Below are 19,670 nucleotides of genomic sequence, written 5' to 3' on the forward strand. Positions count from 1 at the left end.
TGACAGGGCTCCTTTGCTTACTCCTCCTGCAGTCAAACCCTCTTCAGTCTCCACAGGGCCATGAGTCCCCTTCTCCTTGGAGAACATGACCTTTGCCCTACTAAGTCAGGCAAAGCCCCGGGACAGCAGATTCATTGAGAGTTAAGCCAGCTAGGAAGTTCGGGTAAGAAGAAATAGATGTAGCAGCTGTAGGAACAGAGGAGGTTGAGAAGTCTGGAACCCACAGAAGCCCAGTTAGCAGAACAGCACCAGTATATGGATGATTCAGATAAAGCAGAAGAGTCCATTGTCAGCCTGTGACCCTGCAGGTGAGATTTAAAGCCTCACCCTCTCGTACTATGAAGTGACTGAAACTTATTCCTTACAGTACATGGCTTATAACCTATAGGGAGCTATTTCAAGTCCTGCTGTATGCACAGTCGACAAGGTTAAAAGTTGTATGTACAGTCCAAGAGGAAAACCCCAGGTCTTCCTTCAACAATAAAGGAACAGAATTCTGAGAACTGCTTTGGAATTTGAAGAAACAAACAAGCCAGAGAGCTCCCACTGATAATACTAGAAGGCAAAGTAAGGCTCTACAGCAGTTGTTACATAACCCAACAACTACATTTGGAGTGATCAAGGGAGTGTAAAACACAGGAATCTGGGAGAACCACAACTCTGAGGTCCTTTTATTCCACATTCCCTGACTTTGAGACCTTGTCAAATTCTTCTTCCATTAGACAACACCTATTTGTGCTGACCAGAAATGTCTTTTAGGGGTTAGCCCCATTGGCAGAGTGCTTGTCCAGATACACAAAGCCCTAGGTTCAATCCCCAACACTGCATCAACTGGGCAAGGTAATGCATTATTCCAATATCAGCACTACAAAAGCAGAAACTGAATGATAAGGAGTTTGAGATCCTCCTCAACTACATAGCAAGTTCAAAGCCAGCCTAGGATGTGTGTGTGTGTGTGTGTGTGTGTGTGTGTGTGTGTGTGTGTGTATCATCATCATCACCCTTTCTCAAAAATAAATATTGACCCATGTATGTTAGACATTCAATGCCCTGTCTTCTGTTTCATTTTTCCATGATTCTTACTTCTCAGGAGGCAGAGGCAGGCAGATCTCTGAGTTTAAGGCCAGCCTGGTCTACATAGTGAGTTCCAGGAGAGCTAGGGCTATATACAGAGAAATCCTGTCTCCAAACACAAAACAAAACAAAAAACTTGGACCATACTTTCCCACTCCTCACACCAAGCATATATTCCTGGACTGGTCTTTTGTTTTGTCTTTTAGTTTTTTGAGGCCAAATCACTCTGTAGCTAGTTTTAAACTTACAGTGATCCTCCTGATTCAGCCTCCCTACTGCCGAATTACAAGTGCGAGCCAGGAAGCCCAGTTTACAGACTTCCGCTTGCTAGGCAAACATTCCATCAACTGAGCCACATCCCTAGCTCCTCCTCAAGTCTTTCCCCCACCCCCACCCTCTAAGGTCAGGTGATACTAGGTAGGGTTGTTAATCTCCTAGGGCCGGAAGTTTGTCATTCTTTTGCTTTTCAGAGTCGCCCTGCCTTTAACAAAATCTGTAGCCCAGTTCCTAAATGCCGTAAGTTTTGTATATGTAACGTATAATAAAACTTAAGTTAAAAAGGTAAATGGTGTTTTGGTTTCGTACGTTATGCGTTACAGATGCGCACAGGTCTGTGTATATATACACACACACACGTTTTAATTTAAAGTTGATAGATTTTAATGATCCGTCAAATGCAGTCACCATTTAATTATATGGCTGAACCTTTTATTCTTTAGACATTTCAATATATTGATAGCGAGAGCAGGTGTATTAAACACTTACATGGTAGCCGAAAGCTTAAGTCTGAAATGATAGTGTTCTCATAGGCATCAACACTTGCTGTTCCCTATACTTTCCTAGGGATGTCTTCGCATTTCTGCCGGGGGCTTAGTCACTGAGGGATCCAGTCAGTCCAGAGGCAGCCCCGCCTCCTCCACCAGCCCCGCCCCTTTTGCCTGGAGTCCTGCTCCGGTGCTGCTGGGAACAGTCTGCCTGCGAGTCCTCGGCACTGATCTTGGCCACGGATTACAGGTTGGTGAATAAACCCATTTTCTGACCAGTCGCTGCTGTCCCACTGGTGTCGAGAGTCTGCGCCACCTTACAGATTGTGTTGGGATTCAAGAGTGGAGGAAACGTGCGGGACTGCAATTTTTGAGTTTGGGAAGCATGGAAGAGGCACGTTTGCCGCTGGGAATAGGCTATGTAAGGGGGTAACGGGCGTTGAACCTGGGTTCTGGAGGCGAAAGCACGCTGCTCTGGAAGTTTCCCGTTTGGGGTCCCGCGTGGATTCAGAGGTCAACATCCCCTCCCCCAGCTCCCTCCCGGCTGCTCCAGGAAGTAGGTTTATCCCCCTCCTCAGCAGGCCGGACTTCTCCCAGAAAGAGTTGGGAGATGAGCCACTCGGCCTGCCCCGCCCCGGTCTGCACCGGCTGCAGCCAGTCCAAGTTAGGAGCCATGGGGCTTCTGAGGAAGCCGAGGCAAGCTGGGCGGAGTTGGGAAAAGACCTAAGCGAGGCCTTCTGGCCCTCGGAAATAATTAAAGGCCTCCGGGTATGATCTGGAGAAGTTTGCTCACAAGATACCCTTCATATGTGGACCTTCTCTGGGGATGCTTACTGCCCCATTACTTTCCTGTGTCACCTCTGGCGTGGTCAGGGACAGTGAGGTGATCATTTGTATTTTATTGTGAATAAGTACGCTGAGATCGGGAGCATTGTATTTAAGTATTATATCAGCATGTGTGTAACAATTTATCGACTCTAATTTTATTTTTTTAGTTGTAACCCAAGCTGCCCTGTAACTAACCATCCTCCTGCTTGCGCTCCGCTTCCCTACCTAGTGCCACAATTACAGGCCTGGGCTACCAGCGCAGCAAATGACTTTTTTTTTTTTTTTCCGAGACAGGGTTTCTCTGTGTAGTTTTGCGCCTTTCCTGGAACTCACTTGGTAGACCAGGCTGGCCTCGAACTCACAGAGATCCTCCTGGCTCTGCCTCCCGAGTGCTGGGATTAAAGGCGTGCGCCACCACCGCCCGGCTAAAGTGACATTTATTTCATCGGTCTGCTAAAAGAAATGCATACTCAAGAGAATGGGTGTTACAGATATACCTCAGGAACTGACACTCGGACACTGTGTACCCTAAGCCTGTTACTTAGCTTTTGAGTTTTAACACTTAATATATAGCATGAGCAGAGCAATACAATGTATGGATCCTAGAGTTTGGGTGGCAGTTAACTGGAGCCGAGTTCCAAATACATAGCAAACCACCTGGTGTGGTAAATTCTCACACGAAGTTACTTATTGACAAACTCCAGGCCTAACTTTAGAAAATGCGAAATCAAAAGTTTTGGAAATAATATGCTAAAAAGTTGGGGGGCGGGCCTCAATTGGTAGGGTGCTTGCCTGGCATGCACAAAGCCCTTCGTTGGATCCCCAGCACCAAAGATAGAAGAGCAGGGGTGATGCTGTGGGATATGTGAGGACTGGGGGGACAAGGTGTACACCTATAATACCAGCACTTGGGATGCGGAGACAGGGGGTCCAAAGTCCAAGGTCATCCTCAGTTACACAGTGAGTTGCTGACCAGCCCGGGATATGTAAGACCGAGTCTCAAAAAGAAAATAAGAAAAAGGGTTTTAAAAAAAAAGGTGTTGCCGGGCGGTGGTGGCGCATGCCTTTAATCCCAGCACTCGGGAGGCAGAGCCAGGCGGATCTCTGTGAGTTCGAGGCCAGCCTGGACTACCAAGTGAGTCCCAAGAAAGGCACAAAGCCACACAGAGAAACCCTGTCTCGAAAAACCAAAAAAAAAAAAAAGTGTTAAATATGCTTTATAGTATATTTTTACAAAAAAGGATATGACCTCTACTTGTTAACGTCTAAACAAGGTAAAATATGACATTTTTAACATTAGGAATAACAATTGAGTTACCACAAATTTAATAAATATGCAGAGATTATATTCTACCCTTTAAAAATGTAATGGATTATTTAGCACTAAGTAGAAGAAAAGAAAAACCTGTGGAGGTTAGTATTTTAGGAACTTCTGTTGTTAATAATTTTTTAAATGCGTAAGCAAATGACTCTTTGAAGGTAAATTCAGAAATGCCTAAAACTAATTTTTTTTTATGTCCATTGAGTGCTGTGAGATCAGTTCCAGATAATAGGTTAAGTTGGAATGTAGGCCTGCATAAAGGTAAAAAATAACAACAGCCAGGTATGGTGACACAGACCTTTAATCCAGTGCTCTGGAAGCAGAAGCAGATGGATCTCTATGAGTTCAAGACCAGCCTGGTCGACAAGTCTTTTCCTTTGCCTTTCTTGTTCCTTTTCTGAGTCCCCAGCCTTGACCCCAGTGTCCCCTGATTCTTACCTTGGTTATCTAATGTCTCCCATTAGAATGGGAAATGACAGCTCTGAGTAGCTGTTGTATTTAACAGCACAGCTGTAAATTATGCTTACAGCTGTAAGTTATGCTTAGATCAGGCACCAAACTGTATTATTGAAATGATACCCACACCCACCCCTGCCACATTTATTTTTATTATTATTTGTTTCTTTTTTGGTTTGGGGTTTTTTTGGTTTGGTTTTTCTGGGGGGAGGGGGGTCCGAGACAGGGTTTCTTTGTGTAACAGCCCTAGCTATCCTGGAACTACCTCTGTAGACCAGCTGGCCTCGAACTCACAGAGATCCACCTGGCTCTGCTTCCTGGGTGCTGGGATTTAAGGCGTGCGCCACCACCGCCCAGCTCTAATTAATTAGTTTTGTGTGTATGAGTGTTTTGCCTGCATGTACATCTGTGCTCCACTCATGTGTCTGGTGCCCTCAGAGGCCAGAGGAGGGTGTCAGATCCCCTGCAACTGAAGTTACAGACCATTGTGAGTAGCCACGTGGGTGCTGAGAATTGAACCTTGGTTCTCTGGAAGAGCAGTCAGTGCACTTAACCATTGAGCTATCCCTCCAGCTCCTGTGATTTTGTCTTTTGACAATATATATTACTGTCATTGTAAGTAGAGTACAATTTGTTCCTTTGCCAGTTAGTATTCTCATAGATTCTCTCATGCGGTAGAAACTTTCTCAAGAGAGTAGTGGATTGCAAATGGTTTTGCCTGAAACAAGAAAGTGACATTTTTTTTGGAGAGGACTAAGATTTGATTTCCAGCACTCACATGACAGCTCACAACTGTCTCTAACTCCAGTTCCCGTAGATCCAATGCCTTCTTCTAGCCTCTTTGGGCACCAGGCATGCACATGGTGCACAGACATACATTCAGGCAGAACACCCGTATACATTAAGGAGGGGAGGGGCGTGTTAGTTGTAAAACCTATTGCCTCTCCCTGTTGTGGCCATTCCTGACTGTGTTGGGTTTTTTGGGAAGTAGCTGAGCAAGAGGCCTGAGTGGAGCAGAAGAGGCAGGGTCTACAAGCTTAGATACCATGATCCTGGAGACCAGGCATAGGGGAATGATATCCACAAGGTGAAAAGGCTCATGGGAAAGGAGAGTTCTGGCTTTTCATTCACCCAGATCCTATGCTAGCTTCTGTGGGTACAACCATGAACAAAAAAAAAATGCAAGGCTGTGGTCTCTGGGAGCTTAACATTTCTGTGGGCGGAGTCAGACCATCAAAGATAACGCAGGTGACGATAAGAAGCTAGTGAGAGCCTGCCTTCTGATAAGACAACCTGAGAGAAGTCATCAGTGCAGATGCCAGAAGGAAGGATCGATCCCCTTGCAACAGGAACAGCAAATCCAAAAGTCCTGGCACAGTCGTGTGTTTATTATTTTTAACACTGGAAACATGCTTGGGTGGGCAACTCTGTAAGGCCTCTCCAGTGTCCCCGTTTATCTTTCTACCCAATAGGAGGTAAAGGACACAGTAAGTGGTGTAATAAGAGGGGAAGGTGGTGTTGGATATGAGCTGAGGTAAGTGTTGGAACTGGACAGAGAGGCCTTTGTTACCCCATGTGTGTGGCGTCTCTCTCTACTTAGTGTGCACAGTGCCGACCTTTTCTCTCTCCTTCCTTAGCCTGTGCTTTTTTTCATCTGCTCTCTACCTAGGATTCCACAAGCAAGAACGGCCTCCCAGTCAGAGCTGGGCAGGTAGGAGCCAAGAGAGTGGCTACAATGACGTCAGCAGTTCTGGTGGACATCCGCGATGAGGTCACCTGCCCTATCTGCTTGGAGCTCTTGACAGAACCCCTGAGCATAGATTGCTGCGGTCACAGCTTCTGCCAGGCCTGCATCACAGGAAACAGTGACAAGTTAGTGTTCAACCCAGAAGGGAAGAGCAGCTGTCCTGTGTGCCGGACCGCCTACCAGCCCGGGAACCTCCGGCCTAATCGACACCTGGCTATCATAGTGAAGAGGCTCAGAGAGGTCGTTTTGGCCCCTGGAAAGCAGCTGGAGGTCATTCTTTGTGCAGTTCATGGAGAGAAACTCCAGCTTTTCTGCAAGGAGGATGGGAAGTTAATTTGCTGGCTGTGTGAGCGATCTCAGGAGCACCATGGTCATCACACGTTCCTCATGGAGGAGGTGGCCCAGGAGTACCAGGTGGGAACAAGTCCAGGGCTTGACCTTACTTCATGTTCTCATCTCATGTTTTGTAGTTTTGGTTTGGTTTGTTTTCTTCTTATTTGAGACAAAGTCCCAAGTAATCCATTATTGCCTCAAAGTGATTGTGTAGCTAATGATGACCTTAAACTTCTGGTCCTACTGCCGTCATTTACAGAGTTCTGTGATTACAAGTGTCCAGTGTTTCTTGGATGCTAGGCAAACACTGTACCAACTGAACTATACCTGAAGCCCAGATTTCCTTCTAGAACTCTTGTTTACTTAGAAGTTGAACTAGAAGGTGGCTCCCTGATCAATAGCAGAGACTTGCTCGTCTTCTTGCTTGCCTGCTGCTCCAGTCCCCTGTTTGCATTCCGGTGTAGAGAAGGCACTTCGAAGCCTGAGGTCGGCATAATCTCACCCTAGTTCGTTCTGTGTGTAGCTACTAAGACGGTTTGAGGCTGGACCCTCTCTATCTGGTCTTTTCCTTCCAGGAGATGTTCCAGGAGTCTCTGAAGAAGCTGAGGAAGGAGCAGCAGGAAGCTGAGAGGCTAAAAGCTCTTATCCAAGAGAAGAGGGAATCCTGGAAGGCAAGTAGGACTCTCCTGAAAGTGATCTGGGACAACAGCAGAGGTGACCGTGGGAGCTGAGGACCAGGGCTTCCTGCTTCAGTGTCTCCCGCTTCTGCATAGAACTTCCCCTGGCCTGGCCCTTTTCCTTGTGCCGGGGAACTGGGGTGGAAGTTAGGTAACAAACACGTCGAAAGTCAGTCCAGTTCTCTTTTGGCTTTTGTATTGTTTTTTATTTGCTTTGTTTTTTAATTTAAATTTTATTCCATTGTTTCGTTTTATGTGTGTGGGTGTTTCGCCTGAATATATTACTGTATACCACATGTATGCCTGGTGCCTGAGGAAGCCAGAAGAGGGAACTGGATTTAAAGACATCTGTAAGCCACCATCAGGTACTGGGAATTAAACCCAGGTCCTCTGGAAGAGCAGGAAGTGCTCTTAACACCTGAGCCATCTCTCCAGCTCCTCCCAGGTTCTTAAGGCAAATACATGAGAAAGAATGGCTTCCCAGGCAAGGTGGTACACTCCTTTAATTGTAGCACTTGGAAGACGAGGACAGTCGGGTGGCTATAGTCTACAGAGCGAGTATCACGCCCTCTAGAGCTGTATAGTAAGACCATGTCTCAAAAAAAAAAAAAAAACAAAAACTAAAAAAGAAGGAATAATTCTGAATCTTATTTCCAGCCTAACTTCCTGGAAATGGTAGGGTAATTGTGAGCCAGTAATTCAGGGCTCAAAATTGGGAGCTGAGTCTGACCTAGAAGCCTAAGAGGCTACACGAGCTTCTTGGAGTCTAAACTCACCCAAGAAGCACAGTATACCTCCAAACCCTAGATAAGGCAGCCTGAGGCTGAGGGCCTGAGAACAGGCCCTACAGGCCTGTGTCCCTCCACTCTCAGACCGGCAGGCCCAGGAAAGCAGTGTGTGGCCTGTTTCCTGCCCCCCCCCCCCCCCCCCGGGGGAGAACCCTTGGGCCTGCAGGCAGCAGCCTGTTTTTCTTCCCTGGTACTGAAGAATCAGGTAGAGCCTGAGAGACACCGGATCCAGACTGAATTTAAGCAGCTGCGGAGCATCCTGGACAGGGAGGAGCAGAGGGAACTGAAGAAACTGGAAGCGGAAGAGAGGAAGGGGCTGAGCATCATAGAGAAGGCTGAGGGGGACCTGATCCACCAGAGCCAGTCACTGAAAGATCTCATCTCAGACCTGGAGCACCGGTGCCAGGGGTCTGCAGTGGAACTGCTGCAGGTGAGACTCGGGCCGGACCCCCAGATTTGGGGATCGAGAAAAAGAGAAAACCATTTTCCATCTCGTGTGGCACTAGGACTAACATCATGATGGAAATGAGAAGGAAAAAAGATAGGGTAGGGGATTTAGCTCAGTGGTAGAGTGCTTGCCTAGCAAGCGCAAGGCGATGGGTTCGATCCTCAGCTCCAAAAAAAAAAAAGTATTCCTTTGTCTTTCTGTTACCTCTTGTTTTGAACTTCGAGGAGGCCACCTGCTAAAGTCTTGAAACAGTTCAGATGCAAATGCTAAGGGAAGCCCTGTAGAGTTACTTATTACTAGTCACTGAGTAGCCCAGAAGTTTATCTGGAATTGTGAAGTCCTATTGTATCCCTCAATGCTCTCCAGGAGGCTTTACCAATCTCAGGACAACTGATTGGTTGTTTTTTTTTTTTTTTCTTTGTTTTTTGGTTTTTCAAGACAGGGTTTCTCTGTGTACCTTTGCGCCTTTCCTGGAACTCACTTGGTAGCCCAAGCTGGACTCAAACTCACAGAGGTCCGCCTGCCTCTGCCTCCCGAGTACTGGGATTAAAGGCGTGTGCCACCACCGCCCGGCTCAAACTGACTGTTCTAATACAGATAAATCTTAGCTTTTAAGGACTCTTCTGTACATTGTAGGGAACTTCCCAGCACTCGTGGCGCCCTCCCACCAGAATTCAGCAGTACCACCCCAGATACGGCATTCCAGAGCCCTTTAACATTGCCCTGTGTCCCCAGGATGTCTGTCTCACCCCTGCTTTTTCTTCAGTAGAATTCCCCTAGAGTAACAGACACTTAACAGGTATTTGGGGTTGGGCCTATGTGTGAGTGCATGCACATCATCTAAGGGATGAAGTTTGAGAGAGAGCCACATTTAAAACCTATGGCTGGGGCTGGAGACGTGGCTCAGAGGTTAAGAGCACTGGCTGCTCTATAAGAGGTCCTGAGTTCAATTCCCAGCAACCACATGGTGACTCACAACCATCTACAATAAGATCTGGTGCCCTCTTCTGGCCTGCAGGCATACATGCAGGCAGAACACTGTGTACATAATAAATAAATAAATCTTTAAAAAATAAAATAAAATAGCCGCATGGTGGTGGTGCACACCTTTAATCCCAGCACTCGGGAGGCAGGTGGATCTCTGTGAGTTCGAGGCCTGGTCTACAGAGCAAGATCCAGGACAGGCATAAAAAAAAAAAAAATACACAGAGAAACCCTGTCTTGAAAAACCAAAATAAATAAATAAATAAATAAAATAAAACCTATGGCTGTCTCAAAGCCAGACGGCAGTGGCACATCCCTTTAGTCCCAGCAGTGGGGAGGCAGAGATAGGCGGATCTCTGAATCCAAGGCCAGCCTGATCTACAGACGGAATTGTAGGACAGCCAGGGCTACACAGAGAAACTCTCCAAAACCAAACAAACAACAATAAAACCTGTGACTGTCTCAAGGGTAGATGTTAGTCTATCATCACTCGGCAAGGTCAGGTGATGTGTGGCAAATTACCGTCAATACATGTGCATAGCATTTCAACCACAGGGATGAGGCGAGAGCTCAGTGCGAGGGCATTTGTCTAACATCCGTGAAGCCCTGGTTTCCATCCTGGGCATTGCCAAAAAACCAACAAAACTCACACACACACACACACACACACACACACACACACACACACACACACACAAAAGGAACTTATCGAAATTTGTACACGGGTCCCCAGGAACTCTGCTCTGAGATGGGGTTACCGTTTTTTATTTTTGTGTGTGTTTAGTTGTTTTGAAACAGACTGTTGAGATGTAACCCAGGCTAGCCTCAAACGCAGTACTTGTGCCTCAAGCTCTTAAGTACTAGGATCACAGGCGATCAGAGGCGCGCACCACGCGGTATCTGGCTTCCTCTGAGTTCTCATCTATACTTTGTATCAACTGGACTGGTTTTTGTTTTTGTTTTGTTGTTGTTATTTTGGGAAGGGGGGTTAGTCATTACACCAGGTGGTAAAGTGGGAAGAAGACATACTCCTTCACTTAATTTGTCCTTTTCCTCCCTAGGATGTGAATGATGTCACAAAAAGGTATGTGAGAATATAAATTAATTCTCTTGGGCTTGCCCCTCTAGAATTACCTGTGGGGAAGGGGGAAGGTCACAGGCAGGGTAGGGTTGCGACCGGTACATTGAATTGCATGTGAATCTAGAGATCTCAAAGATAAAGGAGTAGTAGGCTGGCATCCGTGGTCATGGAATTGGTATGGAAGGGGACTGGAACCGGAGACAGAACTGTCACTGGATTCCTTTTTCACCAGCCTCTCTACCTGCCTTTGATGCCATGCGGTTTCCCTAGTTACAGCTACCTCCATACACATTGTTCTTGGCTGTGCCTCTTAGAGGGAAATCACCGTCTGTGTGTTGCCCCAGGTTTGAGAATTGGCTTTTCAGATGCCAGCTGTGACTTTCCATTTCTCCCCGGCTCTCCAGTCCAGGTCTTGCTGTTTAGTGCTTAGAGTTCCTTGTCTGTCATTTCCAGTGAAAACGCAGACCTGAGCCATGAGGGGAATGGCTTTGGCTCTGGGACGGGACTAGTTCTCTTCAGTAGCATTGAATCTACAAAGTCATCCACCAAGGTGACATCTAAAGTTGCCCACAGACGGAGCACCTTCAGGCCTCTTAGACACAGTGTACCTGGATTCTGGCTGTGAATTCTAAGCCCGCACTGCCTTCTGAAGCAAGCCCGTCCTTTAGGTGTTCCTTTACTCTCAGCAGCAGGGTTTCTGATCAACGTGGGCGTCTCCAGCGCCTCCTAGTGGACGTTCTGGTATGGCACTGACATTTTGTTTCCGTTTGAACTGTAGCAAAGGACTCTACAGCCACTGGAGTTCTTTCAGTTCTTCTCAGTTGCCTGCTTTCTTTAGGATACAGAGAGAAAAGGAAAATCATTATATCTTATAGAACTTACGATAGCAAAGAAACAAAATGAGGCCTTAATAAGTTAACATTTACTGGAGCAAGGTATGCAGATAGTGGTTTCTAGTCCACGTCTTCCGGTCCAGTGGAAGGCCCTTGGCAGAATGGTGACTTTCCTCAGGAAAGAATGTTGAAGCTCATCAGGGGGTCTGAGGGATGGGGAGACAGTCACCCCCAGAAGCTCTCATAAGGTGTGCCCTCACTAGGAGTGAGTTCTGGACCCTGAGGAAGCCCCAAGCTCTTCCCACCAAGCTGAAAAGTTTGTTTCGAGCCCCAGATCTGAAAAGGATGCTGCGAGTCTTTAGAGGTGAGTTTGGATGTGGAATTACTGTAGTGGGGAGAAATGGGGGGGGGATATTGGAGAATAGCAGTTATGAGAGAAGCAGGGGGGGGTCAGGTATGCTGAAGATCATGCGGTACCTATTTAAGGGGAAATGGAGTGACCAGTTCGTGCCTTCTGAATTCCCCACCATTCTCAGGCCTCCTCAGGTGTCAGCCCTGAGACCGCCCGCTCCCTTTAACATGTTTTACCGTCTCATTACAGAGCTGACAGACGTCCAAAGCTACTGGGGTGAGTAGAATCCATGGCTTCTCTGAACCCCTTTCACATGCTTCTCCCCAACAGACTTGCATGTTCTCTCGGGTCTTAGGTGTCCATACCTCTCCTCCACCACCTAATTCTAAGTCATTCCCCCCACCACCACCACCATTTCCTTTGTCCTCTCCTCTCAGAGACATGGGACCCATGTGCCCATTCTCATCGGCTGCTGTTCTCCCTTCTCCTACAGTGGACGTGACCCTGAATCCACAGACGGCTAATTTAAATCTTGTCCTGGCTAAAAACCGGAGGCAGGTGAGGTTTGTAGGTGCCAAGCTGTCCGAGTCTTCCTGTCTGGAAGAACATTTTGATTGTAGTGTCCTGGGTTCTCAGCACTTCTCCTCAGGAAAATACTACTGGGAGGTGGACGTGACCAAGAAGACGGCTTGGATCCTGGGTGTATGCAGTAACCCGGTGGAACCCATGTTCTCTTTCAGCCAGTATCCCAGCAAGCAGAGTGCCCACTCCAGGTATCAGCCCCAGAGCGGATACTGGGTGATTGGGTTGCAACATAAGCATGAGTACAGAGCCTATGAGGACTCCTCCACCTCCCTGCTCCTCTCCATGACAGTGCCCCCTCGCCGCGTAGGGGTTTTCTTAGACTATGAGGCTGGCACTGTCTCCTTTTATAATGTCACAAACCATGGCCTGCCCATCTACACCTTCTCTAAGTATTACTTTCCTACTGCCCTTTGTCCGTATTTCAATCCCTGCAGCTGTGTGGTCCCCATGACTCTGCGTCGCCCAAGCTCTTGAGGTCTAGCACCCCTGCCTGCAGCTGAGCAGGTTCCTGCAAACACATGCCATTCCTCCGGGAGCCTCCGTTCTCTGTGTCCTTGTGGGACAACGTCCCACTGCTTATAGTGAATTTTCTTGACAGGTCTTATGGGAAACTTTTTAACATTTCTCTGTTAATCATTTAATCGTTACCTTGTTGTTGTTTGTTTTTCAGACAGGGTTTCTCTGTGTAGCCCTGGCTGTCCTGCAACTCACCCTGTATTCCAGGCTAGCCTCCAATTTATGGAGATCAGCCTACCTCTGCCTCCCTAGTGCTGGAATTACCACCAAGGGTTTTGTTTGTTTTGAAATGGGCTATAGCCCCGCTAACCTTGATCTCTGTGTGGTTGAGGATGACCCTGAACTGATCTTCCTGCTTCCTCCCAAGTCCTGATTACAAGCACACACCATACCTGGCTGTGGTTTTGTTTTAGTGTTGAGATATGGTCTCCATAAATAGCCCAGGCTGGCCACAGACTCCTAATTCTTCTGCCTCAGCTCCCAAACACTGATTATAGGTCTATCTCACAACACCTGGCTAAGAATAGTATTTGATGACATTTTTAATTGATGTCTGTGGTTAAATGTAAAAAAAATCTCTATAAATTAGATAGGAGTTTTTGTACTAAATATTGAATTCAGCAGATTTTTTTTTCCTTTAATCATGAGGATAATTTATGGCCCTTTTATTGTGCTCCTGGGCCAGCTACACTGAGTTGTCTCTGTTGTTGAGTCTCTTGTTTGCTGTCCTAAGGAAACCGTTATTATGTGTTACATTCAATACTTAATTTTTGCTGACTTATTGCTTAGGTTTGGGTTTCGCCTATCTTTAGAAACAAAACTGCCTCTAATTTTGCATTCTTGTAATATCTGGCGCATTATACAAAATGTAATAATGGGCAAGGCGATTATATATGTATATATGGGATTGAGTGCTTAAACCAAACTGACCATTGATAAATAACAATAATGGAAAAAACCAAACTGACCATTGATTTAAAAAAATAATAATAAAAATCCACTGACCACTATAGTTCTGATGGATTCAAGAAGAGATTATAGTTTTGGTTTTCACAGTAAATAAATGCTACCTCAGCCTTCAGTCTTCATCTTAAGATTTTAATAGTAATCAAATCAGAAAATGCGCTTGAGAAGGAGAAAAGGAAATAAGGATGGAGAAAATGACAGTCAACCAATGCCAATTGTCATCTCAGAAGAGGAAGAAAAGCATTCACAGAGCGGTGTGTTCTGACCTCCTTCAGCCCCTCTCCTCTCTGCTATAGACCTCGGAACTGAACTCAGGGCTTCTCCTGTCAGGCTGGCATTCTAGCACCAAGCTTGACAACCCCAGTTTGTGTGTTTGGCTTTCTGTTATTATTGTTTTCTTTTGACACAGGGTCTTACCATGTCACCCAGGCTGGCCTTGATTGCACTCAAGGGCCAGCTGACTTTAAGCTCGCCTCGGCATCCCGAGTAACTAGGTTTACAGGCTTATACTGCCTCTTCATCTCACCCCAGAACGTCTACTTAATGCTCAGGTTCAAATTCCAGATGGGTGAGCTGCTGTGACTTCGTTGAAGAGGTGCTACAAGCTTTCCTACTCAGCTGTGAAAAAGTTACAGATGTGAGGGTAGAAATGGATGTCAGGGAGACAGCTTGGCAGCTGAGCTGCAGCCAAGGGCCACTCGTGGCTTTTCAGTGCCCTCAGATGGACGGTAATAGTGTAACCTCACCCTGGATTTCCATAAAAGCAATGTAAAATAATCTCACTAACAACTGACTTACAAGGATGATATTTTGGATACATTATCTTAAATAAAACGAATTACTTATTTCAGCTGTTTGTTTTTATTTCGAGATGGAGGCTCAGTTTGTAGCCCAGGATAGCCCAAAATTAACCATGTAGCCCAGACTAGCCTCAAAACCGTGGTGGTGGGCCTTCTACTGTAGCCTTCCAACTGCTGGGGTTATAGGCATGAGCCACCACGGGAAGCTTTTGTTGTACTTTTGTTTTTTGTTTTTGTTTTTTGAGACAGGGTTTCTTTGTGTAACCTTGGCTATCCTGGAACTCACTCTGTAGACCAGGCTGAGATACATCAAACTCAGAGATCCATTTGCCTCTTTGGCTCCCAAGTGCTGGGATTAAAAGCATATACCAACACTACCTGGCTCATTGTAATTTTTTACATGTGGGTACTAGAAAATTTTCAGTTACACATTGGCTCCTATTACACTTCTACTGGACAACTCTGTTGAGGTGAACTTTACATCCTTTAGGAAATGCTAGAAAAACACAGCCTTGGACCAGAGTGGCAAGGGAATCTTGGAGGTGCACCGTTCATAAAAGGACCTATCTACACACCCACCCTGAACCCTGAGCCTTTGTTGTTTTGTTTTTAAGATTTCATTTTTAATCATGTGTACATGTGTTTATCTGTGTGAGTGAGGAGGCCAGGGGTACCAGATCCTCTGGCTCTGAAGTTCCAGGCAGGTGTGAGCTGCCTCACATGGGTGCTGAGAACGGAACTCTGGTCCTCTGAAGAGGAAAGCATACCTACTACTGAGCCATCTCTCCAGACCCCCAAGAGTGTGGCAAAAAAAGGTCATAATTGAACACTGACAGGAAACATGAACTTCCAGAAGATGTTTGGAGAGGTGCCTAGAGAACATGTCTACTCTTGAGGGCTCTGGCATCTGGAAAAAGCCTAATGCAGGTCTGTTCTGGACCATACCCCATCTATGGCAGAAGACAGGTACAGGTTCCTCATCTGACCTGCACGGAAGAGATAAGAGAGCAGGTGGGCCAGGGGCACTGGCAGAAGTCCAGAGAGAAGAAAGATCTGCCCAAGTAGTGGCCCCCTTCTCGTTTATTTTTCTCACGCAAAAATTCCAGGCCAAAGGAGTTAGTCCAAACCTCTAAACCTTAAATTGACTTGAAGGTGGCTCCTAAGAGGTATCCAGAAAATGACCCTACATACCAAAGTCATTCTGTTTTGTTTTGTTTTGAGACAGGGTTTCTCTGTGTAGCTTTGCACCTTTTCTAGAACTCACTCTGTAGCCCAGGCTGAACTCCAACTCACAGAGATCTGCCTGGCGCTGCCTCCTGAGTGCTGGGATGAAAGGCGTGTGCCGCCACCCAGCTCCCAAGTCATTCTGTAAGCCTCAAGGGAGGCTTGCTTAATCATAGAAGGACATGCTTTCAGCCCTAACCTTATCCAGAAGGATCCTGAGGCAGAAGTCTTCTCACCTTTATGGAGTAAGTTAAGGGACTGTGAAAAAGAAATAGATAAATACTAAAAGGATGTTATTTCTTACATAAAAAAATCTAACATGAGTGTGAAGGTAGGCCCAAACGATAGAGCAAGAGTATCTCTAAAAATAAGTATATTTGGGTGTGGTAGCACACATCTCGAGTTCAAGACCAGCCTGTTCTACATAGTTCCAGGAGAGTCAGGTTTATATAGACCCTGTCTCAAAAAATGAAAAATAAAAACTAAAAGAAATAAAAACAAAAAGAAAAGGATGAATGAAAAGTTTTTTAAATCTAAGATCAAGAGTACTCCCCCACCCCCAAGTGCTGGGATTAAAGGTGTGAGCCACCATTGCTTGTCTTAATTTGTTTTATATATTTTATAATTTTAGATTAACCCCATGATCCTCATTGAGATAATTTTCATAAATGGTGCAAGGTATGGATTAAAATCCGTCTCTTTGTCTATATAGATGCAGTTTTTCCCAAAACCACTTGCTGTTGAAAGCCTACTTTGTCCACCAGCTTGGTCATGTGTGTGTGGGGTCTATTCCAGGCTCAACCCTGCTCCACTCGGCTATCAAGCCTCAAGTGGCTTCTGTCTGCCCCTCCCCTGTGTCATGCAAAAATATTTCTCCTGGGATATTACAGAGATTAAGTAATCGAATATTTGGATAACTTTTAGTTCTAGCTCATAACTAGTGGCCCAAAATATTATCAGTTACTTTATTCTGGCTTTTTCCTGCAACTTCACATAGTCATTTTTAGAATATAAATTAGTTTTCTCAAAGTGTGGTGTTAGAGTTCACAGGTAGACCAGGTTAGCATGTGTAAGGAAGACTCTGGCTTTCATCCTGAGCATCCCCCAAAATCAGTGGCAAAACAAAATTCTGACAGTGCCTGGAGAGATGATGGCTGCTTCTGCAGTTAAGAGTGCTTGCTGCTCTGGGCACTGGTGGTGCACACCTTTAATCCCAGCACTCAGGAGGCAGAGCCAGGCAGATCTCGGCGAGTTCGAGATTACCCTGGTCTACAGAGTAAGTTCCAGAACAGCCAGTGCTATTACACAGAGAAACCCTGTCTTGAAAAAACAATCAAACAACAATAAACAAACATTCTAGTCTAACATCTTAGTGTCAACAAAAGTCAAAAAGAACCTTTGCAAGGCTGATTGATTGATGAGCATGTCAGTGAGTGCTGCAAGTTTGGTGAAGCAGTTAGTGGGGTTTTCCAGAGGCCAAAGAAAAAGAGAACTGAAAACTGTGTGGTCTAGCCACTATGCTTACCTGGAGCCTTGCCATGCTCCCCAAGTAGCCCCCTTCTCTTCACATCTTTAGTACCATAACCTGATAATCTAGGATACCCAATCAGATTCTACCTTACCATATATGGAGACACAGAAGCCAAACCTGTAGAAAAAAGGTAGCCCCATTGCATTCAGAGCTTGGCCTTTGGATACTAATGTACTTACTGAGCCTTTGTGTGGGGCATTTACCCACCAACCCCACAGTTCCCCAGAGTTTTCTTGAGTGAGAGCAGCAAGAAACATTAGATAGAAGGATTTAGACTGTGGAGATAAACAGATAGAAAATACAGAATAGCCTCAGGAGAGTCTGGAACCTATTACAACGGGCCCTGACTGTCTCTGCCCTTGGGTGTCTATAGAAATGCCAAGGGGTGGAGCAAAAGACCTCCCCCAGCACAGCCAAGTGCAGACCATTTTAGACACCTGCACTCAGGCCCGTGGTCCAATCATCCTCTCTATGCAGACCTGCTGGGTAAAGCCACCAGGAATCTGAAAATGGGCTCTCACACCTTTGTGCATACACAATAACCTGCTTCCTAGGGGAAAAACAAAAAACAAAAAACTTCTTCCATTTCCCCCACCAGGAGCTCTGCAACATTGGAATGCTACAAAGTCACAGTCAAGTTATTTGGGGACGTCTTTAGCCCCGTTAGTAGCCATGCACTGCCCTCGTCTGCACATGTCTGTGCTGTTGCATTTAGAAAGTGCAAACAGAAACACTGGTTTTCCAACCAAGCAAAAGGCTTGAGAGTGTCATCAGGTAGCATCTGAGGCCTGTAGCAGAGATTTCCCCTCTTTCATTAATCCGCCCACCTGTGTGCACCAATGGATTTGAAAATGTATTGACTGACTAGTTTCTTCTGCTACTATACTTTATCAAGCTGCTTCCACATTGAAATATGGTATTTGAAGCAACCAGAGCTGGTGTTCCTGAGCCAAGGTCACTCAGAAATGGCTCCTGAATAAACTCGTAGTCCCTTTGTATCAACACCAGGACTACTTTAAATCCTCTGTCTGATAATTCCCAAAGCTCTGCCAGAGCCGAGCCTGATGATGGCACTTCTCCCTTGCTGTCTTCCAGTCTCCCTGGGAACTCCTCCTGACACAGAACCTTTCCCCACCTTTAATTCTAGGTGTCTTCCATGTTCAGCTCATGTTTAGGCAGCCATGATGGTGAGACTTTATGGGTGTAGCTGCTCACATTACGGGGAGACAGTCTCACAGCCAACCCCCTGATCCTCTGACTCTTACAATCTTTCCTTCCCCTCTTCCGCCATGTTCCCGGAGCCTTGGGTATAGGAGTACTTTGTAGATCAGTTGAGATTGGACTCCACAACTCCGCATTTTGATTGGTTGTGGTTGTCTGTAATGGTCTCCATCTGTTACAAAGAGTTTCCTTGATGAGGCGGTGGGTGGGTGTTAGGTCTCAGGCAGTTCATATGCCCAGAAATGACAGTCCTCTCCCAATTCAGTCTGAACGATAGAAGGATTGCTGGTGTGAAATAAGAACTAGTGAAAAGGACTGATCTCCCTTGCCTCGGGTAGAAGGGACATAAGGCTCTCCACTGACATACCTGTGGCTGCATATCATAGCCCCTGCTGGCCTCCATGCTCTCAGTCCCTATTCTCAGGTACCCTTTATACATTTAAAGGCCTCATGCTAGCATTCTGGCCCTTCTCTTGCTTTCCCAGGCTTGCCCTCCTCCCAGATATTCCTTTGTTCTCTATCTAACTAGCTCCCACCACCACCACCACTATCTTGCCATATCCACTTTTCTCTCTCACTGTTCTTGCTCTTCTCCCTTCTCTCCAAGACAGACCTGGGCATGTCCAGTCTGTTTCTGCTCTGGATTCTTTCCAAATGCCTCTGCATGTTATCTCTTACCTATAGTCAAAACCTTCCCCTTAATCATGGAGCAGCCATTGTGGTTCCTTTACTGCACCCCTGGCATACAACAGGGACTACACTTATCTATCTACACTTAATGGCATACAGCAAGGGCAGAGGGACAGATGTTGAGATTGTTGTCGGGATTGTGATGGTTTAGTAAATTAGTGGCTGTAGGTTCTCCTTCAAGATCTGTGACTTCACTAGCACCGAGTAGTTGGGTAGGTTTCCAGTACCAGGCATCGTTTCCCTCTTGTTGAGTGGGTTGACTTGGTAATTCTTTGTATACAGAGCTGTCTCTTCTGCATTTAGCAGCTTCCCCAGCTTGGGTTGGGGGAAGTAGAAAGGGAGAGAGAATATATATATATATATATATATATAAAATGCTATGGTAGTTTAAGAGAAACTCTAGCCTAGAAGTAAGTGAGAGTTCTGCCTGTTTGTTAAAAACCATTATATG

General features: G+C 46.0%; 1 protein-coding gene across 1 annotated transcript; it reads left to right on the plus strand.

Annotated features, from left to right (window-relative positions):
- The first annotated feature begins 1,982 nt into the window (after positions 1-1,982).
- On the plus strand, positions 1,983-14,603 carry Trim6 (tripartite motif containing 6). The gene is made up of 8 exons (XM_006979023.4): positions 1,983-2,088; positions 6,113-6,604; positions 7,099-7,194; positions 8,188-8,418; positions 10,482-10,504; positions 11,598-11,698; positions 11,936-11,962; positions 12,180-14,603. Exons 2-8 carry the CDS (start codon positions 6,179-6,181, stop codon positions 12,743-12,745), a joined length of 1,470 nt encoding a protein of 489 aa, XP_006979085.1. The 5' UTR covers positions 1,983-2,088; positions 6,113-6,178; the 3' UTR covers positions 12,746-14,603.
- The last annotated feature ends 5,067 nt before the right edge of the window (positions 14,604-19,670 follow it).

The sequence above is a fragment of the Peromyscus maniculatus genome, chromosome 1 (genome assembly GCF_049852395.1).
Source record: "Peromyscus maniculatus bairdii isolate BWxNUB_F1_BW_parent chromosome 1, HU_Pman_BW_mat_3.1, whole genome shotgun sequence".
Taxonomy (NCBI): domain Eukaryota; kingdom Metazoa; phylum Chordata; class Mammalia; order Rodentia; family Cricetidae; genus Peromyscus; species Peromyscus maniculatus.